Genomic DNA, 24,489 nt, shown 5'->3' with positions numbered 1-24,489 from the left:
TAAGAAGTTATTAGTTCCATAGAAATGCCAGTACTTAGAGTATTTGGAGGTTTTCTTTTCTTCTTTCTTCTTACTGGGTATTAAACCCAAGGGACACTCTACTATTGAGCTATACCCCCATCCCTTTTTATTTTGAGACAAGGTCTCACTAAGTTGCCCAGGCTGGTATTGAACTCACAATCCTTCTGTCTCAGCTTCCCAAATTGCTGGTATTAGAGGTATGTGCCACTGTGTCTGGCATACATTATTTTGAAGTTCAAAAAAATTTTTTTAAAAGATTCCATGATTATTAAATGTTACAAGGTTGAAAGTTAACTTATTTTAATTTGCTAAGAAACTAGGTTATAACTCAGAATCCTTGAAAATACTGTTTTAAACATAAGAGAATCGTTATTGTGAGAGATGAATGAATCTAGAATCATTCTTCAAAGGCCGTCTCCAAAACAATAAGGTCCCACAGCAAGTTATCTATCTTCTGCATGAACAAAAGCAACAATTACTTAGGAATGTCTCATTACTAATAAATAGAGCTTTTGTTTACTCTTCATGTGTCTGAGAGAAAAGGAGAAAAAGTTATTAACAGAACAGAAAGCCTTTCACCTTCATATTGAGGACTCAAGTCCTGAGCCTCAGAGGGCTGCAATGAACACTATCATGCCCCCTCATGTTCAGAACCCGAGTCTTCAAGTAATGAATTTAAAAATCGGGGGTGGGAGTGTGGGGGGGTAAAATTAATAAAGAAGTCCTAATGTAGAATTAAGTTCATTTGGATTGCCTAATCTCTTACACAAAAAGATGACAAAATTAGATGTTATATTTTAAAATTACTAATTATAAGAATCTTTTGAGCCTATGTAAAATGACTGTTCACCAAGGTCAATGTAAAAAACGGTAAGAGCTGAGAAAGAAACCTAAAATTTTATTATACCCATTTTAATTTCTGTAGTTGAAAATATCAACAAAACAAAGGCCCTTGTATTTCAATACTCCATACAATGCTTCTTCAACATTCTACTGTAACTCATTGCAACTAAATTCTGACATACTTACTCTTGATGTGTTGTGCAAAATTTAGCAAGCCGTTCAAAATCTTCACCATTAAATCCTTTTTCTGAATTCCTTAGTGGTGTAACTGTATGTGGTTGTACAGTTTTCCATTTTGTTTCTAAATTTAAAATATTTGTAAGTCACTGGCTCTTAAAAAAATATTTGAGGAAAAAAATGTTAAATGAACCACTGATAAAAATTAATATGCAAAATTATCTTCTCAAACACCAAAAAGTTAACAGAAATAGCTAAGTTATTATTTTGAAGTATAAGTAAATACCATCCCAGAGACTGAATTAGCCAATAGGGCATGCAATATGTTCAGAAGAAATACAAATAGGTGCAAGCGTTCTTTTCTTGGCACTTAGTACAAAGAGCAAAATACAAAGAAAACCATTTTCTCACAGTGAAATAGACATGATAAAAATGCTACATTTTTTGAAAAATCTTTCCTTTTTGTCCCCCACTCCCCCCGCCCTCATGACTCTGAGGATTAAACTCAGGGCCTGGTGCATGATGGGTAAACATTCTATTGAGCTATATCCCCAGTTCCATATTTTGCAATATTAACATGATTGGAAATTTCTGACTTATAAAACCAGGTTAAATGTGTTAACTTTCTTTTCTTGTTTTTCCCCTGGGGATTGAACCCAGGGGAACTTTATCATTGAGCTACATCCCCATCCCTTTTTATTTTTTTGAGACAGGATCTTGCTAAAATTACTTAGGGCCTTATTAAATTCCTGAGGCTGGCCTTGAACTTGCAATTTTCCTGCTTCAGCCTCCTGAGTTGTTGGAATTACAGGTATGTACCAACGCACCCGGCAAATAACAAATTTGTTAGATTAGGGATAGTTTCACATTCTATATTAGTCTATACTCACCCCACTGTTCCTGAATGGCAGAAAGATTTGCAAGCAATTGCTCATGATATAATCGTTCAAGCTGAATGAATTTCATTGCTTTCTCATCTGAATAGAAAATTTGAGGAAAACAGAAATCCAGACTATTTACATTAAACCCCATATTTGAAAAACAATGTCTTAAACAAGGTGAGAGAGAGAGAGAGAGAGAGAGAGAGAGAGAGAGAGAGAGAGAGAGAGAACTCTAGACATTCTTAAATTTAAACATATCTAAAGTAATGCTTCTTGGTTTTGAAGTAGATAAATTTTATTCTAGTATATTATGCAGTAGCTATATGGATTCCATATTATCAGCAAACAGCAGGAATTAAAAGGTTTTCATGCTCAAAGAGTGCCTTCTTGCTAACATACTTCTAGCAGAGTCAATAGAACCCACATGGAATCTGGGAGACTATTTGTTTTCCTTTTTGAAATTTTTCTCCTAAAATTACTTTCTGTCAAGCAACTATGTGACCTGAGACATAAGTGTTTGTTTCTGGTTTCAGCTAACCTTCATCCTTGACTTATTTCCCACTGAGTGCTTTTCTCTTATAAGACCAAAAGACCACATGTCCAGAAAATGGTGAGCAAAAATTATATGGATCTTTTCTAAAAATTTTAATTACCACAGTGGTTTTCAAAAGTGTCATGTGATTCCAGTTTTATGTAGATCTTATTACAAACTTTTGCCTTCCCATCTGTATCACAAATATGTGCATCTTCTGTGGTCAAGATACACTGTCCAATTTTCTACCTTCCTCTGGGCAGTGTTCTAAATGTTGACCCAGAAAAAAGAAAGAAAAATTCATAGTTTAGCTTTGCGTCCTTTCCATAAGCACTCAGAGGTTCAGTTCTCCCTCTCATTTGTTGTCTTAAAGATATCCCTGGGATCCTAAAATAGGCCCAGGAGAAATGGGAACAATTTGTTCTTTCCTCTGCCATGTCTTAAATATACCAGTGTTTCTCAAACTTTATTGAACATAAAAATTATCTGAAAAATTTGTTAAAATACTGATTCATGGGCTAAGGTTGTGGCTCAGTGGTAGAGTGCTTGCCTGCCATGTGTGAGGTACTGGGTTTGAGTCTCAGTGCCACATATAAATAAATAAATAAAATAAAGGTCCAATGACAACTAAAAAAAAAGAGCTGTGGTTGTGGCTCAGCAGTAGAGCGCTCGCCTAGCAAGGGCAAGGCCCTGGGTTTGATCCTCAGCACCACATAAAATAAATAAAATAAAGGCATTGTGTCCAACTACAACTAAAAAATAAATATTTTTTAAAAAATATTGATTCATGGGTCTGATCCCTCAGAAGCTCTGATTCTGAGGCCCATGAACTTGCATTTCTAGGAGCTTCCCAGGGCTGCTGATACTGCTCTACATTGCTCTATATCAGATATTCATTCTTTGTTTAAGAAGAAGGGGTGGGGTGCAAGGAAAGGGAATGAATGCACACGTGTGAGTTCCCTCTTCATTTCACTAGAGTTTCAACATATTTAGGAAGCAAACTGTCATTGTTTGAAGTACCTCAGTTAATTTGACAGGGTTTAGGACAATAACTGATTATCCTCAATCTGGTCAGAAAGGTGAAAGTCAATAAGGTTAGAAAGAAAAGTAAACTGTCTAGACAGTGTACACTAGGCCATCCCTTCAAAAGAAAAGCAATCTTCATTCTGTTTATTACTAGTGAAGAACTATTCTTTCCTTTGCAGCGATATACAGTCATGTACCACATAACAATGTTTTGGTCAACAATGACCTAATAACACAGTAGCCGTCTTAGTATGACATTTGCAATGACAAAATCACCTAAAGATGCATTTCTCAGGACATATCCCCACTGTCAAGTAACACATGACTCTAGCTGTAATAAGATAGTCATGAGATAATGTGTAATATATCTGACATGCTCCATCATATAAATATCACTTGACTTTTATGTCTGTTTAATTTCAAAGAAAGAAAATCCAAAAGATTTTTACATCTTATTTTCAGCAAAATGTCCTTTTCCTCCTTCTTGAATATAAATATTTAATTTGGTAAAACTAGGGTTTATTCATGGAAGGTCAACTTTGGGTGGTTTTAAAAGTTTTCTGAAGTGACAGATATTTTCAGAACCTTGCTTTCTGAAGTAGTTACATGGGTACTAAAATTGTCAAAATCCACTAAAACCATATGATTTATACTTTTTATTATGTAGACCCCCATTTTAAAAATAAGGGTTTGGTGAGTTTCTTCCAGTAATTAAGAAAGGATACAGTCCTCTTCCTGGAAATAGGACTCAGCTATCTGTTAAAAACAAGCAAATGAAAAAGAAAGCCAGAGGAAATTAAATTACTATTTGGGTTTAATGACAAATTTGGAAGAAATAAAATTTTTGAAACTCTAAATGTTTCTAATATGAAAGTAAGAAGACTCATAATTAACTGGTTCAGAAGAGCTTTGTAGGCACAGGAAACAATTCTAAAGTCTGACACATTTCAAGCTGAGCAAACACAGGCATTCTCCAGTCTTTACATAAACACATTCTATTGTATTTAGAGTCATAGCAATCTTCTTTCATGAGAAAAATGTTACAGAAGCTTAAAAAGGTATAACATGAATAAAAAGATCATTCTATTTTTTGTGAATTAAAAAGCAAATATGCCACATCACGTGAGGCCTTTACATCCATTCATTTCATTTTTATTTTACCAACTATCAGCTGAAGACCTCATGGACACTAACTTTTTGATTCTGTTTTGATATTAAACAAAAGGCCAGGCCAAGTGCTCACAATTGAATAATGGTGTTTGGAATTATGTACACAGTGCTGCACATTGTACAGAACGCTAGTCAAGAGTTTAGAGCCATGTGTGTTGGCAATTACCTATGATCCTAGCTACAAGAATGCTCTCCTACAAACCTAAGATGCCATTATTCACTTGTAGAAATCATACTTTGACACAATAATATTATTTAGGATATTTCCTATACTCAAATTTCTTCCAGGTTGCTTCAAAAACAGATGCACTAAAATGGAGTAAAGACATTCTAGCATCAGTGTTATAAAAACATGCTTTGTGATGGAGCCTTGTTTTCCCCCTTTGTGAATAGATGATGATAATACTTGATGCTCCAGGTTGTTTGGAGGATAAAACAACATGAACTGTGAATACCCTTTGCAAACTCAACCTACTGAGCAAACGCTACAGAGGCTGAAAGATTAGAAGGCTGCCTTGGTGCTGGAGTTCCTCAACAATGACAAGTCAGTAATGGTCTAGGAGCCAAACAGCAGTACATATTTTCTCAAAGGCCTGCCTCAAGTTCACAAAGGAGGTAATAGAAATTTCTAAAAATATACATTTTCCTACCTTGGGTTTATTTTTTTTAAGATTTTACTATTTAATTTTGTCTCACGTAAGTTAAAATGATATATTAGTAAATGTAAAAAGTAGAACTTTTTCCATTCCCACATATCAATTATTTTAAGTGAAAAAAAAAATGCAGTTTTATTTTTCCTGAATGGGCTCTTATGTAAAAAGAATTTCCACTCACTGGACAGTGAGTGGAAAGGCTGCCTATTTTCCAGGCTGTCCATCTTCCAATTTACCCTCCTAGTCATCAGAAGAATTATGTTTCTAAAGTTCAAACTGAATTTCAGGGGGCTGGGGCTGTAGCTTAGTGGTACAGCATTTGTCTGTCATACACAAGGCCCTGTGTTTGATCCTTAACATCATAAAACAAAAACTATAAAAACAAATTTAGTCCTGAAATTTTCATTATTAAAAAAACGCCCAGCCCTTGGAGCTGGGGTTGTGGTTCAATGGTAGAGGACTTGCCTCGCATGTGTGAGGCTCTGGGTTCGATCCTCAGCACCACATAAAAATAAACAAAATGAAGATATGTCCATTTACAAGTAAAAAAAAAATCAAGAAAAAACATATCTATTAAAAACAACAACAACAATAACAACAACAACAACAACGCCCAGCCTCTCAAACTAAGGCCTTATGGTCCCCAGCTATCAAGTCTCGCCTGTCTCTTTTCCCACCTTAATCTCCAGCATTGTCCCAGCCGTGTCTTCCACACGCTGATGTCTCTTTTGGAAGCAGCTCACTGGGTCATCTGGTGAGCACCTAATCATCCTGAACAACCCAGCCCAAGGACCACCTTCTTTTCCTTAGTGCTTACAGGACAAAGTTAATCGCCCATTTTGTGCTGCTAAACCTTGACCATGTGTCTATTTTGACACTTAATACAGAATTCTACATTTAGGTATCTTTGTAACTTTCTCCTATTCTCCACAGCTCTTTAAAAAAAATTTTTTTAAAGACAGATACAACATTTTTAAACCTTTATTTATCCACGTTTGTGTGGTGCCAAGGATCAAACCCAATGCCTCGCACATGATAGGCAAGCACTCTACTACTGAGCCACAACCCCAACTTCCACAGCTCTCTTAAGGACATTCCCTGATAAGTGATTCCCCCACCCCCCGTGTCTAGCATAATTTTGGCATCTAATCAGTGTTTACTAAGCTGTTGTCACACTGATTCCTATTTGTATACAGCTTAATCACTGAATAAAAGGTGTTAACCATTATCCAAATGATGAGATTATTCAAGAGCAAAGTGTGGTCACTAGTCAGTAATATGCCAATCCACCAGCCACATATCCAGCCACTGGTCATCTTCATCTGGATTCAACAACCCTAGGTGGGTCAGAAGCAATTACAGAACACTGGATTTTAGATGATTACAAATATTGGTATCAGAATTTAAGTGAAGCTAAAAGTGAAGGGTTTAATGTGGTACCTGATGAAGGCAAAGAGGAAGTGCTCTTGAATCCAACTGCTCAACTTCGCCTCGTATTAGTGAAAACAGAGATTGCAAAACTAGATTTGGAGCTTCTGGTTGGGCATTAGCATTTACTTCAGTAGCCTCTTCATCACCAACAGGATGTGTGGCTGCACTTAATATCTTTTTTTCCATCAAAGGTGTAGTATCTCCTGAAAAAAGTGGATTATTTTAAAATAATTATGCCTATTAATCACAAAACTCTCGAATAAAACTGACTATAGGAAAAAAAACCAGAAACCACAAGTTATTGGCCTCATTAAATTAAGATTGTGGGGGACCCAACATGGCAGCCAGTGAGGAGGCAGCACTTTCAATGCCTCCGCGGTAACGGGATCAGAGAGACTCATCAATACACCTACATGCGTCCTGCTGAGAAACTTCTAGCAAAATTCCGCTGAAAGGAGACCTGCCTGGAACTAGTAAGTTTAATTGGAGGTGTCAGCTTGTCCCAGACGACTGAATCTCGGCAACGCAGAGCAGGGGCACAGTCCCGCCGGCTGCCGCCAAATGGCTGCAGCCCACACGTTGCAGTGAACAGAGGAGTGGGCGCTGCCTGCCTGGGCTGCCGCCAACCTGGCTCTGGGAACCGCCGCCAGCCCCCGCCAAGCGGCCGCGGCCCACACGTTGCAGCAAACGTAGGAGCGGTCGCTGACCGCTTGGGCCCCCGCCGGCCCGGCTCTGAGAACCGCCGCTGGCCGCTGCCCACACGTTGCAGTGAACATGGGAACAGGCACCGCCTGCCTGGGCCCACGACAGCCCGGCTCTGTGAACCGCCGCCGGCAGCCGCCAGACAGCCACTGCCCACACGTTGCAGCGATCCTGGGAGCAGGCGCTGCCTGCCTGGGCCCCTGCCAGCCCGGCGCTGTAAGCCGCCGCCGGCAGCTGCCAGACGGCCATGGCCCACACGTTGCAGCAAGCTTGGGAGCGGGCGCTGCCTGCCTGGGCCCACGCCGGCCCGGCTCTGTGAACCAGCGACGGCGGCTGCCCACACATTGCAGCGAACTTAGGAACGGGCGCTGCCTGCATGGGCCCACGCCGGCCCGGCTCTGTGAACCGCCGCCGGCCGCTGCCCACACGTTGAAACGAGCTTAGGAGCGGGAGCTGCCTGCTTGGGCCCCCGCTGGCCCGGCTCTGTGAACCGCCGCTGGCCGCTGCCCACACATTGCAGCGATCTTGGAAGCGGGCACTGCCTGCCAGGGCCCCCGCTGGCCCGGCTCTGTGAACCGCCGCCGGCCGCTATCCACATGTTGCAGCGAACTTGGGAACGGGCGCTGCCTGCCTGGGCCCCCGCCGGCCTGGCTCTGTGAACCGCCGACGGCAGCTGCTCACACGTTGCAGCGAACTTGGGAACAGGCGCTGCCTGCCTGGGCCCCCGCCGGCCTGGCTCTGTGAACCGCCGACGGCAGCTGCTCACACGTTGCAGCGAACTTGGGAACGGGCGCTGCCTGCCTGGGCCCACACCGGCCGGCTCTGTGAACCGCCGCCGGACGGCCGCGGCCCAAACGTTGCAGCGAGCTTAGGAGCGGGAGCTGCCTGCTTGGGCCCCCGCTGGCCCGGCTCTGTGAACCGCCGCCGGCAGCTGCCCACACATTGCAGCAAACTTGGGAATGGGAGCTGCCTGCCTGGGCCCACACCGGCCGGCTCTGTGAACCAGCGACGGCCACCGCCCACACGTTGCAGCGAACTTAGGAATGGGCGCTGCCTGCCTGGGCCCACGCCGGCCCGGCTCTGTGAACCGCTGCCGGCCGCTGCCCACACGTTGAAGTGAGCTTAGGAGCGGGAGCTGCCTGCTTAGGCCCCCGCCAGCCCGGCTCTGTGAACCGCCGCCGGCAGCTGCCCACACGTTACAGTGAACTTGGGAACGGGCGCTGCCTGCCTGGGCCCACGCCGGCCCGGCTCTGTGAACCGCCACCGGACGGCCGCGGCCCACACGTTGCAGGGAGCTTAGGAGCGGGCGCTGCCTGCCTGGGTCCCCGCCGGCCGGGCTCTGTGAGCGGCCGTCAGCTGCCGCCAAACGCCCGCTGCCCACACGTTGCAGCAAACGTGGGGACGGGCGCTGCCTGCCTGGGCCCCCGCCCGTCTGGCTCTGTGAATCGCCACCGGCCGCTGCCAACGCGTTGCAGTGAGTGTGGGAGCGGGCGCTGCCTGCCTGGCCCCTGCCGGCCCGGCTCTGTGAACCACCTCTGGCGGTTCGGGGCTCCAGACGACCACCCCCCACCTGCCAGCCCGGCGCTGCAAACAACCCCCGACGGGCTCTGCGAAAGGCCCCGCCCACACGGCGAACAGCAGGAGTGGAGACCCGCCCAGTCCAGGAGGAAGAACTGCTGCAGAGAGATTGACTCCCGCCTACTGAGAGGAGAAACTTGGCCCGGTGGGCATAGCTCCATCTACTGGAAGAACAGTTAATCGAACTCTGGGACTGCATTTATAAATTTTTTTTTTTGCTGTCTTTTGAAATGTTTTTTAATCCATTTTATTTTATTTTATTTTATTCCAATTTTTAATTTCATTTTTCATTTCTATTATTATTATTTTTCTTTAAATTCTTATGAATTTTCTATTTTTTTCACTTTCCTTCTTTTCTTCTGTCTTTACATTTCTTTTTTTTTTTTTTAATACTTTATTTATTTTTTTTAGTTCTCGGCGGACACAACATCTTTGTTGGTATGTGGTGCTGAGGATCGAACCCGGGCCGCACGCATACCAGGCGAGCGCGCTACCGCTTGAGCCACATCCCCAGCCCTTCTTTACATTTCTTTTCAATTTTCTTATTCCCCCTTCCTTGAATTCTACCTGCTTACTCTCATTCTCTTTAGTGACTTCCTCCCTTCCCTTCTAATACCTTTCCTCCCAAGCATCAAATAAATTTATAGGAGTAAACAGTAACTCAGCAGTCAAACAGAACTAGAAGCAACATGAGCAGCATGAAAAAGCAAGGAAGAAAAGGAGTGCAAACAATGCAGGGCAGCCTAAATATTCAGGAGGATATAGAGTCATCAGAAAAATGGTCATATAAAGAACTCAAGGAACACCTTAGACAGATGGAATGGAACCTAAAAGAGGATACGAGACAGCAAATTCAAGCAGCGAAAGAACACATTGAGAATGAATTACATAAACAGATAAAAGAAGAAGTTAAGCATCTTTATCAGGAGATAGAGATTATAAAAAAGAATCAAACAATAATCTTAGAAATGAAGGAAATTATAAACCAAATTAAAAACTCAAATGAGACTATCACTAATAGAGTGGAGCAAGTAGAAGTCAGAACGTCAGATAATGAAGACAAAATATATCATCTTGAAAAGAGTCTAGCCAACTCAGATAGGCTGGTTAAAAATCACGAGAGAAACATCCAAGAGATATGTGATAACATAAAAAAACCAAATTTAAGAGTCATCGGGATAGAGGAAGGGATAGAGATTCAAACCAAGGGAATGAGTAACCTGCTAAAAGAAATAATTACAGAAAACTTCCCAGAAATAAAAAAGGAAACAGATATACAAATTGTAGATGCATACAGGACACCGAGCATACAAAATCACAGTAGACCAATGCCAAGACACATTGTTATGAAGATATCCAATATACAGAACAAAGAGAAAATATTAAAAGCTACAAGAGAAAAGAGGCAGATTACATTCAGGGGTAAACCAATAAGGTTAACAACGGATTTTTCATCACAGACCCTGAAAGCGAGAAGATCCTGGAACAACGTATTTCAAACACTGAAAGACAATGGATGCCAACCAAGAATTCTGTATCCAGCAAAATTAAGGTTCAGGTACGACAACGAAATAAAAATCTTTCATGATAAACAAAAGCTAAAAGAATTTGCAGCCAGAAAACCAGCATTGCAAAGCATCTTGAACAAAACACTACACGAGGAAGAAATGAATAACAATAAGGAAAGCCAACAGTGGGAAGTACCTCAGTAAAGACAGACGGTAGGGGGAAAGCTAACCATGGAGAAACAAACTAAATTAAAAAAAAAAAAGAGAGATAAATAATCAAACATGGCTGGAAGTACAAAACATACATCAATAGTAACTCTAAACGTTAATGGTTTAAACTCTCCAATAAAGCGACATAGGCTGGTAACATGTATTAAAAAAACAAATCCAACAATATGCTGCCTCCAGGAGACACATCTGACTGGAAAAGACGTACACAGGCTGAAGGTGAAAGGTTGGGAAAAAATATACCACGCACACGGTCCTCGTAAGCAAGCCGGGGTGGCCATCCTCATATCGAATAAAATCGACTTCAAGACTAAATTAATCCAAAGGGATAAGGAAGGACATTATATACTGTTAAAAGGAACCATTCACCAACAAGATATAACAATTATCAATATTTATGCACCAAATAATGGTGCTGCAACGTTCATAAAACAAATTCTCCTCAAGTTCAAGAATCAAATAGACCACAACACAATAATTATGGGTGACTTCAACACACCTCTCTCACCATTGGACAGATCCTCCAAACAAAAGTTGAATAAAGAAACTATAGAACTCAATATCACAATTAATAACCTAGACTTAACTGACATATATAGAATATATCAACCATCTTCAAGTGGATATACGTTTTTCTCAGCAGCACATGGATCCTTCTCAAAAATAGACCATATATTATGCCATAGGGCAACCCTTAGTAAATATAAAGGGGTGGAGATAACACCATGCACTTTATCCGATCATCGTGGAATGAAACTGGAAATTAATGATAAAAGAAGGAAGGGAAAATCCTATATCACATGGAAAATGTTACTGAATGATCAAAGGGTTACAGAAGACATAAAGGAGGAAATCAAAAAATTCTTAGAGATAAATGAAAATACAGATACAACATATCGGAATCTATGGGACACAATGAAAGCAGTTTTAAGAGGGAAATTCATCGCCTGGAGGTCATTCCTCAAAAAAAAGAAAAACCAACAAATAAATGAGCTCACACTTCATCTCAAAGCCCTAGAAAAGGAAGAACAAAACAACAACAAATGCATCAGAAGGCAAGAAATAATTAAAATCAGAGCAGAAAACAATGAAATTGAAACAAAAGAAACTACAGAAAAAATTAACAAAACTAAAAGTTGGTTCTTCGAAAAAATAAGTAAGATTGACAGACCCTTAGCCATGCTAACGAAGAGAAGAAGAGAGAGAACTCAAATCACTAACATACGGGATGAAAAAGACAATATCACAACAGATGCTACAGAAATACAGAAGACAATTAGAAATTATTTTGAAAACCTATATTCCTATAAAATAGAGGATAGTGAAGACATCGATAAATTTCTTAAGTCATATGATTTGCCCAGACTGAGTCAGGAGGATACACACAATTTGAACAGACCAATATCAATGGATGAAATTGAAGAAGCAATCAAAAGACTACCAACCAAGAAAAGCCCTGGACCGGATGGGTATACAGCGGAGTTTTACAAAACCTTTAAAGAAGAATTAATACCAATACTTTTCAAGTTATTTCAGGAAATAGAAAAAGAGGGAGCCCTTCCAAACTCATTCTATGAGGCCAACAGAACCCTGATTCCGAAACCAGACAAAGACACCTCAAAGAAAGAAAACTACAGACCAATATCTCTGATGAAACTAGATGCAAAAATCCTCAATAAAATACTGGCGAATCGGATACAAAGGCACATTAAAAAAATTGTGCACCATGATCAAGTAGGATTCATCCCTGGGATGCAAGGCTGGTTCAATATACGGAAATCAATAAATGTTATCCACCACATCAATAGACTTAAAGATAAGAACCATATGATCATCTCAATAGATGCAGAAAAAGCATTCGACAAAGTACAGTATCCCTTTATGTTCAAAACATTAGAAAAACTAGGGATAACAGGAACTTACCTCAACATTGTAAAAGCTATCTATGCTAAGCCTCAGGCTAGCATCATTCTGAATGGAGAAAAATTGAAGGCATTCCCGCTGAAATCTGGAACAAGACAGGGATGCCCTCTATCTCCACTTCTATTCAATATAGTTCTCGAAACACTGGCCAGAGCAATTAGGCAGACGAAAGAAATTAAAGGCATAAAAATTGGAAAAGAAGAACTTAAATTATCATTATTTGCGGATGACATGATTCAATACCTAGAAGACCCAAAAGGGTCTACAAAAAAACTACTAGAACTAATAAATGAATTCAGCAAAGTGGCAGGATATAAAATCAACACGCATAAATCAAAGGCATTCCTGTATATCAACGACAAAACTTCTGAAATGGAAATGAGGAAAAACACTCCATTCACAATATCCTCAAAAAAAATAAAATACTTGGGAATCAACCTAACAAAAGAGGTGAAAGACTTATACAATGAAAACTACAGAACCCTAAAGAGAGAAGTAGAAGAAGATCTTAGAAGATGGAAAAATATACCCTGTTCATGGATAGGCAGAACTAACATCATCAAAATGGCGATATTACCAAAAGTTCTCTATAGGTTTAATGCAATGCCAATCAAAATCCCAATGGCACTTCTTGTAGAAATAGATAAAGCAAACATGAAATTCATATGGAAAAAATAAAAGACCCAGAATAGCAAAAGCAATACTAAGCAGGAAGAGTGAATCAGGCGGTATTGCGATACCAGACTTCAAACTATATTACAGAGCAATAGTAACAAAAACAGCATGGTACTGGTACCAAAACCGGCAGGTGGACCAATGGTACAGAATAGAGGACACAGAGACTAATCCACAAAGTTACAACTATCTTATATTTGATAAAGGGGCTAAAAGCATGCAATGGAGAAAGGATAGCATCTTCAACAAATGGTGTTGGGAAAACTGGAAATCCATATGCAACAAAATGAAACTGAATCCCTTTCTCTCACCATGCACAAAAGTTAACTCAAAATGGATCAAAGACCTTGATATCAAATCAGAGACTCTGCGTCTGATAGAAGAAAAAGTTGGCCCCGATCTACATATTGTAGGGTCGGGCTCAAAATTCCTTAATAGGACACCCATAGCACAAGAGTTAATAACAAGAATCAACAATTGGGACTTATTTAAACTAAAAAGTTTTTTCACAGCAAGAGAAACAATAAGAGAGGTAAATAGGGAGCCTACATCATGGGAACAAATTTTTACTCCTCACACTTCAGATAGAGCCCTAATATCCAGAGTATACAAAGAACTCAAAAAATTAGACAACAAGATAACAAATAACCCAATCAACAAATGGGCCAAGGACCTGAACAGACACTTCTCAGAGGAGGACATACAATCAATCAACAAGTACATAAAAAAATGCTCACCATCTCTAGCAGTCAGAGAAATGCAAATCAAAACCACCCTAAGATACCATCTCACTCCAGTAAGATTGGCAGCCATTATGAAGTCAAACAACAACAAATGCTGGAGAGGATGTGGGGAAAAGGGTACTCTTGTACATTGCTGGTGGGACTGCAAATTGGTTCGGCCACTTTGGAAAGCAGTATGGAGATTCCTGGGAAAGCTGGGAATGGAACCACCATTTGACCCAGCTATTGCCCTTCTCGGAGTATTTCCTGAAGACCTTAAAAGAGCACACTACAGGGATACTGCCACATCAATGTTCATAGCAGCACAATTCACAATAGCTAGACTGTGGAAACAACCCAGATGCCCTTCAATGGATGAATGGATTAAAAAAATGTGGCATCTATACACCATGGAGTATTACGCAGCACTAAAAAATGACAAAATCATGGAATTCGCAGGGAAATGGATGGCACTAGAGCAGATTATGCTTAGTGAAGCTAGCCAATCCCTAAAAAACAAATACGAAATGTCTTCTTTGATACAATGAGAGCAACTAAGAATAGAGCAGGGAGGAAGAGCAGGAAGAAAAGACTAACATTAAACAGAGACATGAAGTGGGAGGGAAAGGGAGAGAAAAGGGGAATTGCATGGAAATGGAGGGAGATCCTCATTGTTATACAAAATTACATATAAGAGGCTGTGAGGGAAATGGGAAAATAAACAAGGAGAGAAATAAATTACAGTAGATGGGGTAGATAGAGAAGATGGGAGGGGAGGGGAGGGGGCATAGTATAGGATAGGAAAGGTAGCAGAATACAACAGTTACTAGTATGGCATTATGTAAAAATGTGGATGTGTAACTGAAATGATTTTGTAATCTGTGTTTGGGGTAAAAATGGGAGTTCATAACTCACTCGAAGCTTATGTATGAAACAGGATATGTCAAGAGCTTTGTAATGTTTTGAACAACCAATAAAATAAAAGAAAAAAAATAAATTAAGATTGTGGCACTTATTGCCACTATTAGCATAAATGTAAACAATTTTTGCAGAAGTATAATTAAGGGTATTACCAAAAAAAGGAAGCCAAAGAAAAACATGCAAGTTAAAACCTGACTCCAAACTTGATTCTCCCAAAGGCAAATTATATTAGTTATCATTAGACTCATGGCTTGCAGAAAATAAAACAGAACTAAACAGGAAGGTAAATGAGTTATCCTATGACATGGCTAAAGATGTTGAATATTTTATTTTTAAACTCCAGAACTGTGTCCAGAGTCCAGGAGAGTAGTGGGAATTCAGATGCCAGAGCCAAGAGCCAATAACATTCTTTTCCAGATTAAAAAAAAGGGCTAAACAACATAAACCTTTGGGAAAAAAAAATCACTAAATGCTTGACCCACAGCTCCTGAAATATGCAAAAAATTTTTTAAATAATCAATTATAACTTCACCCATGACCAAAATCTCAGTAACAGTTCCAATATTCATGTTCAAATTAAAAAGTTCATCTGCCTGTGTATCTCCTGCTAGTTTGTATCAGAAAGGATCTTTCTCAGTAATAGGGTCTGTATATACCACATCCAGGCTGCCCTCCCTTGACAGAGTGCCCAGAAGCCAGCCGGCCTGCTTCTGCCCTCCAAATAAACCCAGTATTTGCCTTCCAAATAAACTCAGACTGGTCCATTCATCAATTTCCTAGTAAAATATTCTGTGCTTTCCAAAGCAATTACGGATCCCAACAATGTGTATTCATGTTCTACCCCAACAAGCTCTGTATCCTTCCATATAACATGAGTTTGAAACCAGTTAATTTCCTTCTGAATCCTGTAAATGGTATTATATTATACAGGACTGCATTATAGTAATTGGTGTGAAATCTTGTCTTTATTGGATCATAACTCATGCAGTCTGCAGGGGTTAATTTATAAGTGATGCCATTCCAATTACATTCAAGGCAAGTGTCTTTCAACACTAAAATTCCAAGTTATCACTATAGTGATAACTTATATTTTGGAGAATTCTACAAACTTTGTCAGTTGGTCTTTAGATATACAAGGCCAGTGATGGCTTCCCATTTTGTAGAGACAGTATTTAATAAAAACATAAGTGATTCTTTGATTTTTCCAATTTTCTAACCACATGGTAGTGGGACCAAAAGAATATCAATGTGGTACTTGACATGGTGGCACATGCCTGTACCTGCAACTTGGGAGATTGAGACAGGAGAATATCAAGTTCAATGCCAGCCTCAGCAACTTAGTGAGACCCTGTCTGAAAAAATAAAAGTGGTTGGAGACATGGCTCAGTGGTTAAGTGCTGTGAGTTCAATTCCTGGTACAAAGAAGCTTTCTGTAGATAACTGCAAAGAAACGAGGAGAATAGTGTTTTCTTCCACTTTTCCCAGTCACGGCACTATGCCCAACTATGCCTAAGACATTCAACCTCATAATGACTGTGAGAAAACCAGCTTCTCATACACTGTTCTTTTGATTAACTTTGCTCCATATGGTTATCAAGATATTATTCTATGCTTCTTATTTGTTAAAAAAAATGCTGAGGCTGGGGTTGTGGCTCAGTGGTAGAGTTTTCATCTAGCATGTGTGAGGCCCTGGTTTGATTCTCAGCACCAAATAAAAATAAAGATATTGTGTCCAACTACAACTAAAAAATAAATATTTTTTTTTAAAAAATGGCTGAAATTTTACAAATTTTATTTGTAAAAAAATGGCTCATTTTTACTAACAGGGAATTAAATAAAGTCCCCTAAGTCAATTATCAAAAATGAAAGGACCCTCAAATGTAAATAAAAAGGAACTGATGATTTATTTTTCTAAAGGAGGCAGAAAAATGGTTCTGAATTGTGATTATCTCAGATTCATGATGGTCAAGTTTCCCGAATTACTTCAATAAGCAATGTTACTGGTATGTACACATTATAAACAAGCCATATATCATTATATAGAAGTATGTAAGCTTGGCATAGTGATGCACTTCTATAAACTCAGTGACTGGGGAGGCTGATGCAGGAGGACTGCAAATTCGAGGGCAACCTCAGCAACTTAGCAAGACCCTCAGCAGCTTATCGAGTCCCTGTCACAAAACAAAACAAACAAATGACTGGGAATGCAGCTCAGTGTTAAAGCATCCTTGGGTTAAATCCAGTACTAACATAAATAAATAGGTAGTCAAAGACATTTGAATTGAAAGATGACTTTTAATTATAAAATACAACCAAGATAAGTCTCAAAAGTCTACAGGAGTCCAGGATTCTAAGAGCAACAGAAAGCTGAAATGGGTGATTATAAAGAAGATGCCTAGTGTGGGGAGGGAAAGGAAAATATGACCTTATCTAGACCCAAGATAGATCAAGAGGTCAGCAAAAGTCACCAGACTAATACCACAAAAGGATTATCTTCCAGGGCTTAAAGATCATGAGCTTCAGAGATAAATGAACTATACCACCACCTTACCCCTTGAGATAATGTTTTTTGCTGGGACAGAGTATGTAATATAAATCACAGGGCACTGGAGCAGGGTTTAGGGACTTGAGCTCTGCCATTATTTTTCCAAGTGACCTTGGATCATTTTTCTTTTTTTTTTTTTTATATCAGAGACTGAACCCAGGGGTGCTTAACCACTGAACCACGTCCCCAGCCCTTTTTGTATTTTATTTAAACAGAGGGTCTTGCTGAGTTGCTTAGGGCCCCACTAAGTTGCTTAGGCTGGCTTTGAACTTTTGATCCTCCTGTCTCAGCTTCCAGAGCCACTGAGCCTGGTGGATATATCACTCTTCCTAGCTAAAGTTTCATTATCTAAAATAAAGGTCTCTTAAGTTGTTCCTAGATCTGACTGTCTAAAACATTCAAAATACCCATAGAGATTTTGGTAATTAAGAAAATAAGGGAGGGGGCTGGGTTGTGGCTTAGCAGGAGCGCACTTGTCTGGTATGTATATGGCACTGGGTTCGATCCTCAGTACCACATATAAATAAATAAAAGGTATTGTGTCCATCTACAACTAAAAAAATGTTTAAAAGAAAAAAGAAATATAAGGGGCTAGGATACAGAGCTTGTACAGTATGTGAAGCCCTAGGTTCTCTATCTAGCACAGAAATAATGCAGGGAGGGAGAGGGAAAGCAAGGGAAAAAAAAAAGGAAAACTTAGAAAATAAAGAAATACAGACTATCCTTATGAACAAGATTGAGTAATTATTTAAGAAAACTGAAGGTAAGGTTTTCCCCTAATAAAAATGTCTTGAAGTTCTCCTACTAATAAATAGATGTGTGTGTGTGTGTGTGTGCGCGCACACACACACACACACACACACACCACTGTTCTTCCTCTTTTGCCTAGATTGTTTTTTTAAAAGTATTTTATATTTTGGGAACTGGGGATTGAACTGGGCATTCAAGCACTAAGCTGTATCCCTAGCCCTATTTTATTAAAAATATTTTTTCATTATAGATGGATACAACACCTTTATTTATTTATTTGGTACTGAGGATTGAACCCAGTGCCTTACACATGTTAGGCAAGTGCTCTACCACTGAGCTACAACCCCAGCCCTCTCCAGCCCTATTTTGTATTTTATTTAGAGGCAGGGTCTCACTGAGTTGCTTAGCACCTTGCTGTTGATAAAGCTGGCTTTGAACTGGAGAACCTCCTGCCTCAGCCTCCTAAACCACTGGGATTACAGGCGCATCGGGTGTGCACCATGGTGCCCAGATTTTGCCTAGATTGTTAACTGCATAAAAAGTAGCACATTAGATTTTTAAGGCAAGAAAATAAACCAAATTTTGTTGCAAAAAGAGTTCCACACTGGGTGTGGTGGTATAGGCCTGTTAATCCCATCCCAGCAACTCAGCAGATTGGGGAGGAAGGATGGAGACCCTGTCTCAAATTTTAAAAAATATAAAAAGGACAGGGGAAAGTAACTTGGTGGTACAGCGTTTTAGTACCGGGAGGAGGGCAGGGGAAGAGTTCCATAACATTCCATACTAAAGAGTAGATTTTTATTTCTAGCTGTGCCAAACTTTGAGGAATAGAATTCTATTGTGGCTTAAATAATAGCATAAATTGTAGTGCTATTAAACATCAAGGATACATTTTACCTTAGGTAAACATAAAATAAACATTTAGCCATATTCTAGTTTCATGGAATTATAAACTACTAAAAATATGGCCTTATTAGTTTTATGGTAAAGCATTCATATTAGAAAACTACCTATTGCTCACTCAAGATTTAGAAAAAGAATGATATGAAAATCAGAGCAGCAAGCTTCCACTGCTTATTTTATGCACTGTTACCAAGTTACATAATCTCTTTGATCCCCTGATTTCTTTCTCTGTAACATGGGAAAAATAATATCTGCCTTAAAGATTATTGTAAGGATTAAAAGAGACAGTGTGTACAAGAAGCAGGTGTGCTCCCAATCCTCAGCCTAAAAAGAGGCTTCACTGTCATTTGAGTGAAAAAGGTCACAGGATTGTTGAAACACTTCTGAAATAGTCCATTTTTTTTTAATTAGAAGAAAAACATTCAGAGGCAAGGATAAATGAAACTAATAAAGCTTATACTCCTAAAGTCACAGAATATAATAATAACACTTATAACTATGTTGGATTATTAAAATGCTTAGTTTATTTCCACCAATACTATTGTTTGAACATGATTGAACTTGTTTTGTTTTCTTTCTATACAGTAACATAGAGTATACAGCCTTTTTAGGTTGGCCTCTTAGTAATATGCATTAAAGTTTCCTCCATGTCTTTTTAAAAGCTCGTTTCTTTTTAGCACTGAATAATATTCCAGGAATTTGTTTTTAGTAAGGTCAATGAGAAAGAAAATAAACACCAGTATAATCCTGAGCACTTACCCAGGTTAACATATAGTGAACTGGCACCTTTATGATGTACTAAAAGATTTAAAAATAATATTAATAAAGCATTCACAATGCAACATGGAAGTTTGAGTATTTTTCCATGTGAATTTTGAAATGATTTTGATGTTCTTTTTTTGATTAGTTCTAATCAGTTATACATGACAGCAGAAAGCTCTTCAATTCATTGTACACAAATGGAGCAGAATTTTTCACTTCTCTGGTTGTACATCAAGTAGAGCCACACCATTCATGCAATCATACATGAACCTAGAGTAATGATGTCAGTCTCATTGCACCATCTTTTATACTCCCTTGCTCCCTCCCCGCCCCCTTTGCCCTATCCAAAGTTCTTCCACTCCTCCCATGTCCCCCTGATGTTCTATTCTTGATGCAACTTGAATCTTACAAAAGTTTTGCTTGAAAAAAAATGAATTTAAAACAAACTATAACTGTATTTCATGAATAAGTGTTAAAATTTCTTCTAATATATAAAAGGTTTTCTCAACTTGGGATGCCAAAGCAGGAGAATCCTAAATTTGAGGCCACTTTAGAATTTATCTAGGCTCTGTCTCAAAAAATAAAAAGGTGTAGGGATGTAATTCAGTGATAAAGCAACCTTGGATTCAGTCCCCAATTCCTAAATAAATAAATAGAAGATTTTTCTGGTAGATATATTAAGAAAGAAAACCAAATCAAAACATGAACTGCTATATGTAAAATCTCATCCAGTATAAATGAAGCTTTCTGTTGCCACATATGAATCAATAGCTGGACATAAACAAAAACATTGCATTTATCTTCACCTGTGAAAACCACACAAGTTATACTTAAAATTACTCATTAAGAAATATGGATACGAAAAATTGTGCTCTGTATGTGTAATAAGAATTGTAATGCATTCCACAGTTGTTGTGTATTTTTTAAAAAATAAAATCAATAAAAAAATAAAAAAGAAATATGGTGATGCTATTTATAAGTATTTATACATAATAACAAACAAATTTATAGGACCTAATTAAATTTAGTTTCATACCTGTCAACTTTATCAAGCTCTAAAATGGATGCAGCTTACACGTACCTATTAAGGTTCTATTTATTTTTTAAAAATTTGTAAAAACCTTGGGAGAGAGATTGGAGGAATTACCTTGACTGAGATATTTTATTAAATTTGTCATACCATCTGAATTCTTTATCAGTTCTGATACATAACTGAATTCATCCCTGATGTGGTCAAGAGGCATTTTGTGGAAGCATATCAGAGTATTCTTTAATGATCTTTATCTTGAAACACTAAGAATATACCCTGATGTTCCTGCTCCTTTTAATAATTTAGCACTGATTTGCTCTCTGTAACTAAAGGACACCCCATTTCTCTTCATGATAGGGAGAGTGATGTGACCAGATGATTGAAAGGCAAATATCTCATAGCTGGTATTTTAGGCAATCAAGAGAATGAAAAATTATCACAGATAAAATAGGGATTTGAAAGATGTCACATAGATGACATCAGGCCTAGGTTAAGACAGTGGTAATAATTATACTTATGATGGGGGATGCTGACAACATAAGCTAAGCTGATGGGGATGTTTGGGGACAGGAACAGGGTTATATAAGGATCTAAAACATTTTGAATTCTGTACACTACAACTCTGCATAAGCACACCATTCTAGAAGCAGGATTTAGGGGGGAAAATATGCCTCTGTTCATGCTGTTCCCTCTGTTTTGACTGTCAGGCTTTTAGAGTGCAAGTGACTGAGTCACCATTATGACCTCAGGATGTAACACAGTGCTTGACCCACAGCATGTTTTGGAGAAAAAAACTGCTGCTAGGCATCATGAAGTACATGTATAACAAACCACGTACACCATATCATCTGAGTCTCATAAGATTATGAAGCAAATATTAGAAATTACAGATGAAGTAATTTAAATTCATCAGAGATTAAAATGAGAGCATGGGCTCACAAGTCAGAATGCCTGGGTTTGAATTCCTAATCTACTGCTTTCGGCTAGGGCACCTGTAATCACAGATAATTGGGAGGCTGAAGCAGGAGGAACATGAGTTTGAGGCTGGCCTGGCAAATTAGTAAGAGTTTGTCTCAAAATAAAATTTAAGAAAGGTTGTTTGGGGATGTAGCTCAGTGGCAGAGCTCTTGCCTTTCATACCCTAAGGCTCTGGGTTCAATCCCCAGTAGTGCAATAAAAACAACAACAAAACAAACAAAAAACCCTACTGCTTTCTAGCTCTGTGACTTTGGGCAAGTAAGTCTCTTTAAACCTTAATTTCCCCATGTTGGATACTACTTTATTATCATATGGAGTCTGCTAAGAAATTATCTTTAATAACAAAGTAGAGGCTCTTCTATTTATTCACATTTTAGCTATCTCTCTTCTTTCAAATTTTGGGCAGAAATATATCAGAAAACAAACTACATTTACTGCTTTTATTAAAATGTGTTGACTTGTGTTGAATAAAGTTCCTTTTTACTGAAATAAAGCTAGATCAAATCAAGAATCTTAGAGAAAGTTATATTGTCAATCAGAGATAATTACTGAAACAAACCAAACTCCACCACTTTCTTTAAGAGTGAACCATCCACCCTTTCTCTGATCATGTTTTGTCTTGTTGAGGCTGGCAGGCAGGAATTGTTTTGCAGAAACAGCTACCTACACACTCAAAGGAAAAGCATGTGCAACAATTAGGTGGCAAATTGTGGCAAGTCAAATATAAAAGAGAATTCCTTTAAACACACTTGAAATTTCAGCAGAAATGGGATTGTATGGTGTAACAACAGACCCAGAGTTTTAAGTCATTGCCTGGGATCATATCCTCAGTGTCAACTGTTAGCATTATGACAACAGGCAAGTTATTCAACATCTTTGTGTTTCAGATTCCTCATCTATAAATTACGGCTAACTGTAGTACTGCTTAATAAGAAAGGACTGAATGAGATAATCCTTATAAAGTATGTATCATAGTGGTGGCACACAGTAAAAGATAAATGTTTTTAATTTAGCAAACTATAATAAAATTTAGCTCTGTATGTTCCTAAGTTGATTTTTAAAATAAATATATAACACAAAATTCAACATTTTACCATTTTGAAGTTCATAATTCAGTGGCATTAAATATATTCACAATGTTATGCAATCATTACCAATGTCTATTTCCAGAATGTTTTCATCATCCTCAAAAGAATATCTGCACCCATTAAACACTAACTGACATTTCCCTCTCCCCTCCAGCCTCTGGAAACTTGTTCCACTTTCTCTCTCTATGGATTTGCCTGTTCTAAGAATTGACTAAGTGAAATTATACACTATCTGTCCTCATGTCTGGTTTATTTCACTAAGCAAAATGTCTTCAATGTTCATGTTATAGCATATATCAGATGATCATTCCTATTTAAAGCTAAGTAATATTACATTGAATATATATAAACCACATTTTGTTTATCCATTAATCCATCAATGAAAATCTGGAATGTTTCTACTTTCAGCTATTGTGAATAATGCTGCTATGAATTTTGATGTCCAAGAATCTGTTTAAGTCCCTGCTTTCAATTCTTTTTGATATATACATAGAAGTGGAAGGGCTGGATTATACAATAATTCTGTTAAATTTTTGAGGAACTGTCCAACTGTTTCCCTAAATCTCTGATTTAAAAATTATTTCAATCACTGTATTGAGATGTCAATATTTGTGCAGTTTTTTCCCACCTCTAAAACAGATATTGCTACTTCCCAAAGATTAAATGGCTGATGTTTCTAAATCAATGGTATTTTTATCTAAAACATGCTATTGTACAAAAATACAACATGGTATTCCTTTAATTTAATTCCCTGCTTCTGAGCATAGTTCTTGATATTGAAGTCCTAAAATTTAAAGTCCTTGAGTGACATAAGTAAAATAGTAGAAGAGGCAACTCCAAACTCCCATGTCTGTAGAAAAGTATAAAAAACATCACAACTGTCAGAACCGACTTTGTCATGACTCTGGAAAAACCAAGATATACAGCAAAGTAAACAATAAATCAAGAAAAAGACTTGCTAAAATGGTAGGAAAGTTCTGAGTGTTTTTATTTGCCATTGCCTTACCCCTACCCAGTGCGACAGTCTTCAAGCTTGGTTCTTGGGGGAGAGTAGATCTCAGCTGCAAATCATTGTGTTTGTCTAATCTAATTTATCTGGAACTACCCAAAGGACTCACACAAAGCATTTGCCTCTATAGAACAGAAAAGTTCTGTTCTATAGTACCCATCTATAGAACAGAAAAGTAGTTCTGGAAAATACTGTCAGGTAATTGAAAAAAAAAAAAAAAAAACTGCAAACCACAGGAATGGTCTAGGGCTGGAATTGTGGCTCAATGGTAGAGTGCTTGCCTAGCATGTGTGAGGCACTGGGTTCAATTCTCAGAACCACATATAAATAAACAAAATAAATTCCATTAACAACTAAAAAAATATTTTTTAAAAAATGGTCTAGACAAAACAGACATTTAAAGACAGGAAGAAAAGCGGGGGTGGGGGGGGGC

At 38.6% G+C, this 24,489-nt stretch overlaps 1 protein-coding gene across 2 annotated transcripts in view; it reads right to left on the bottom strand.

Moving 5' to 3' along the window:
* The window catches only part of CNST (consortin, connexin sorting protein), a 104,451-nt gene that overhangs the window by 26,988 nt on the left and 52,974 nt on the right, over nucleotides 1–24,489 (bottom strand). For both annotated transcript variants that reach the window (XM_081300181.1, XM_081300182.1), the window contains exons 3-6: nucleotides 6,744–6,937; nucleotides 4,206–4,236; nucleotides 1,932–2,018; nucleotides 1,051–1,165 (exon numbers count right to left, since the gene is read on the bottom strand). In XM_081300181.1, coding sequence (XP_081156307.1) covers nucleotides 1,051–1,165; nucleotides 1,932–2,018; nucleotides 4,206–4,236; nucleotides 6,744–6,937 — 427 coding nt within the window. The remainder of the gene's footprint in view (nucleotides 1–1,050; nucleotides 1,166–1,931; nucleotides 2,019–4,205; nucleotides 4,237–6,743; nucleotides 6,938–24,489) is intronic.

The sequence above is a fragment of the Spermophilus citellus genome, assembly GCF_964194105.1.
Source record: "Spermophilus citellus genome assembly, chromosome: 6".
In the NCBI taxonomy this organism is placed as follows: Eukaryota; Metazoa; Chordata; class Mammalia; order Rodentia; family Sciuridae; genus Spermophilus; species Spermophilus citellus.
Note: the sequence above shows the minus strand (reverse complement) of the source record. Positions and strands in the feature narration are given on the sequence as shown.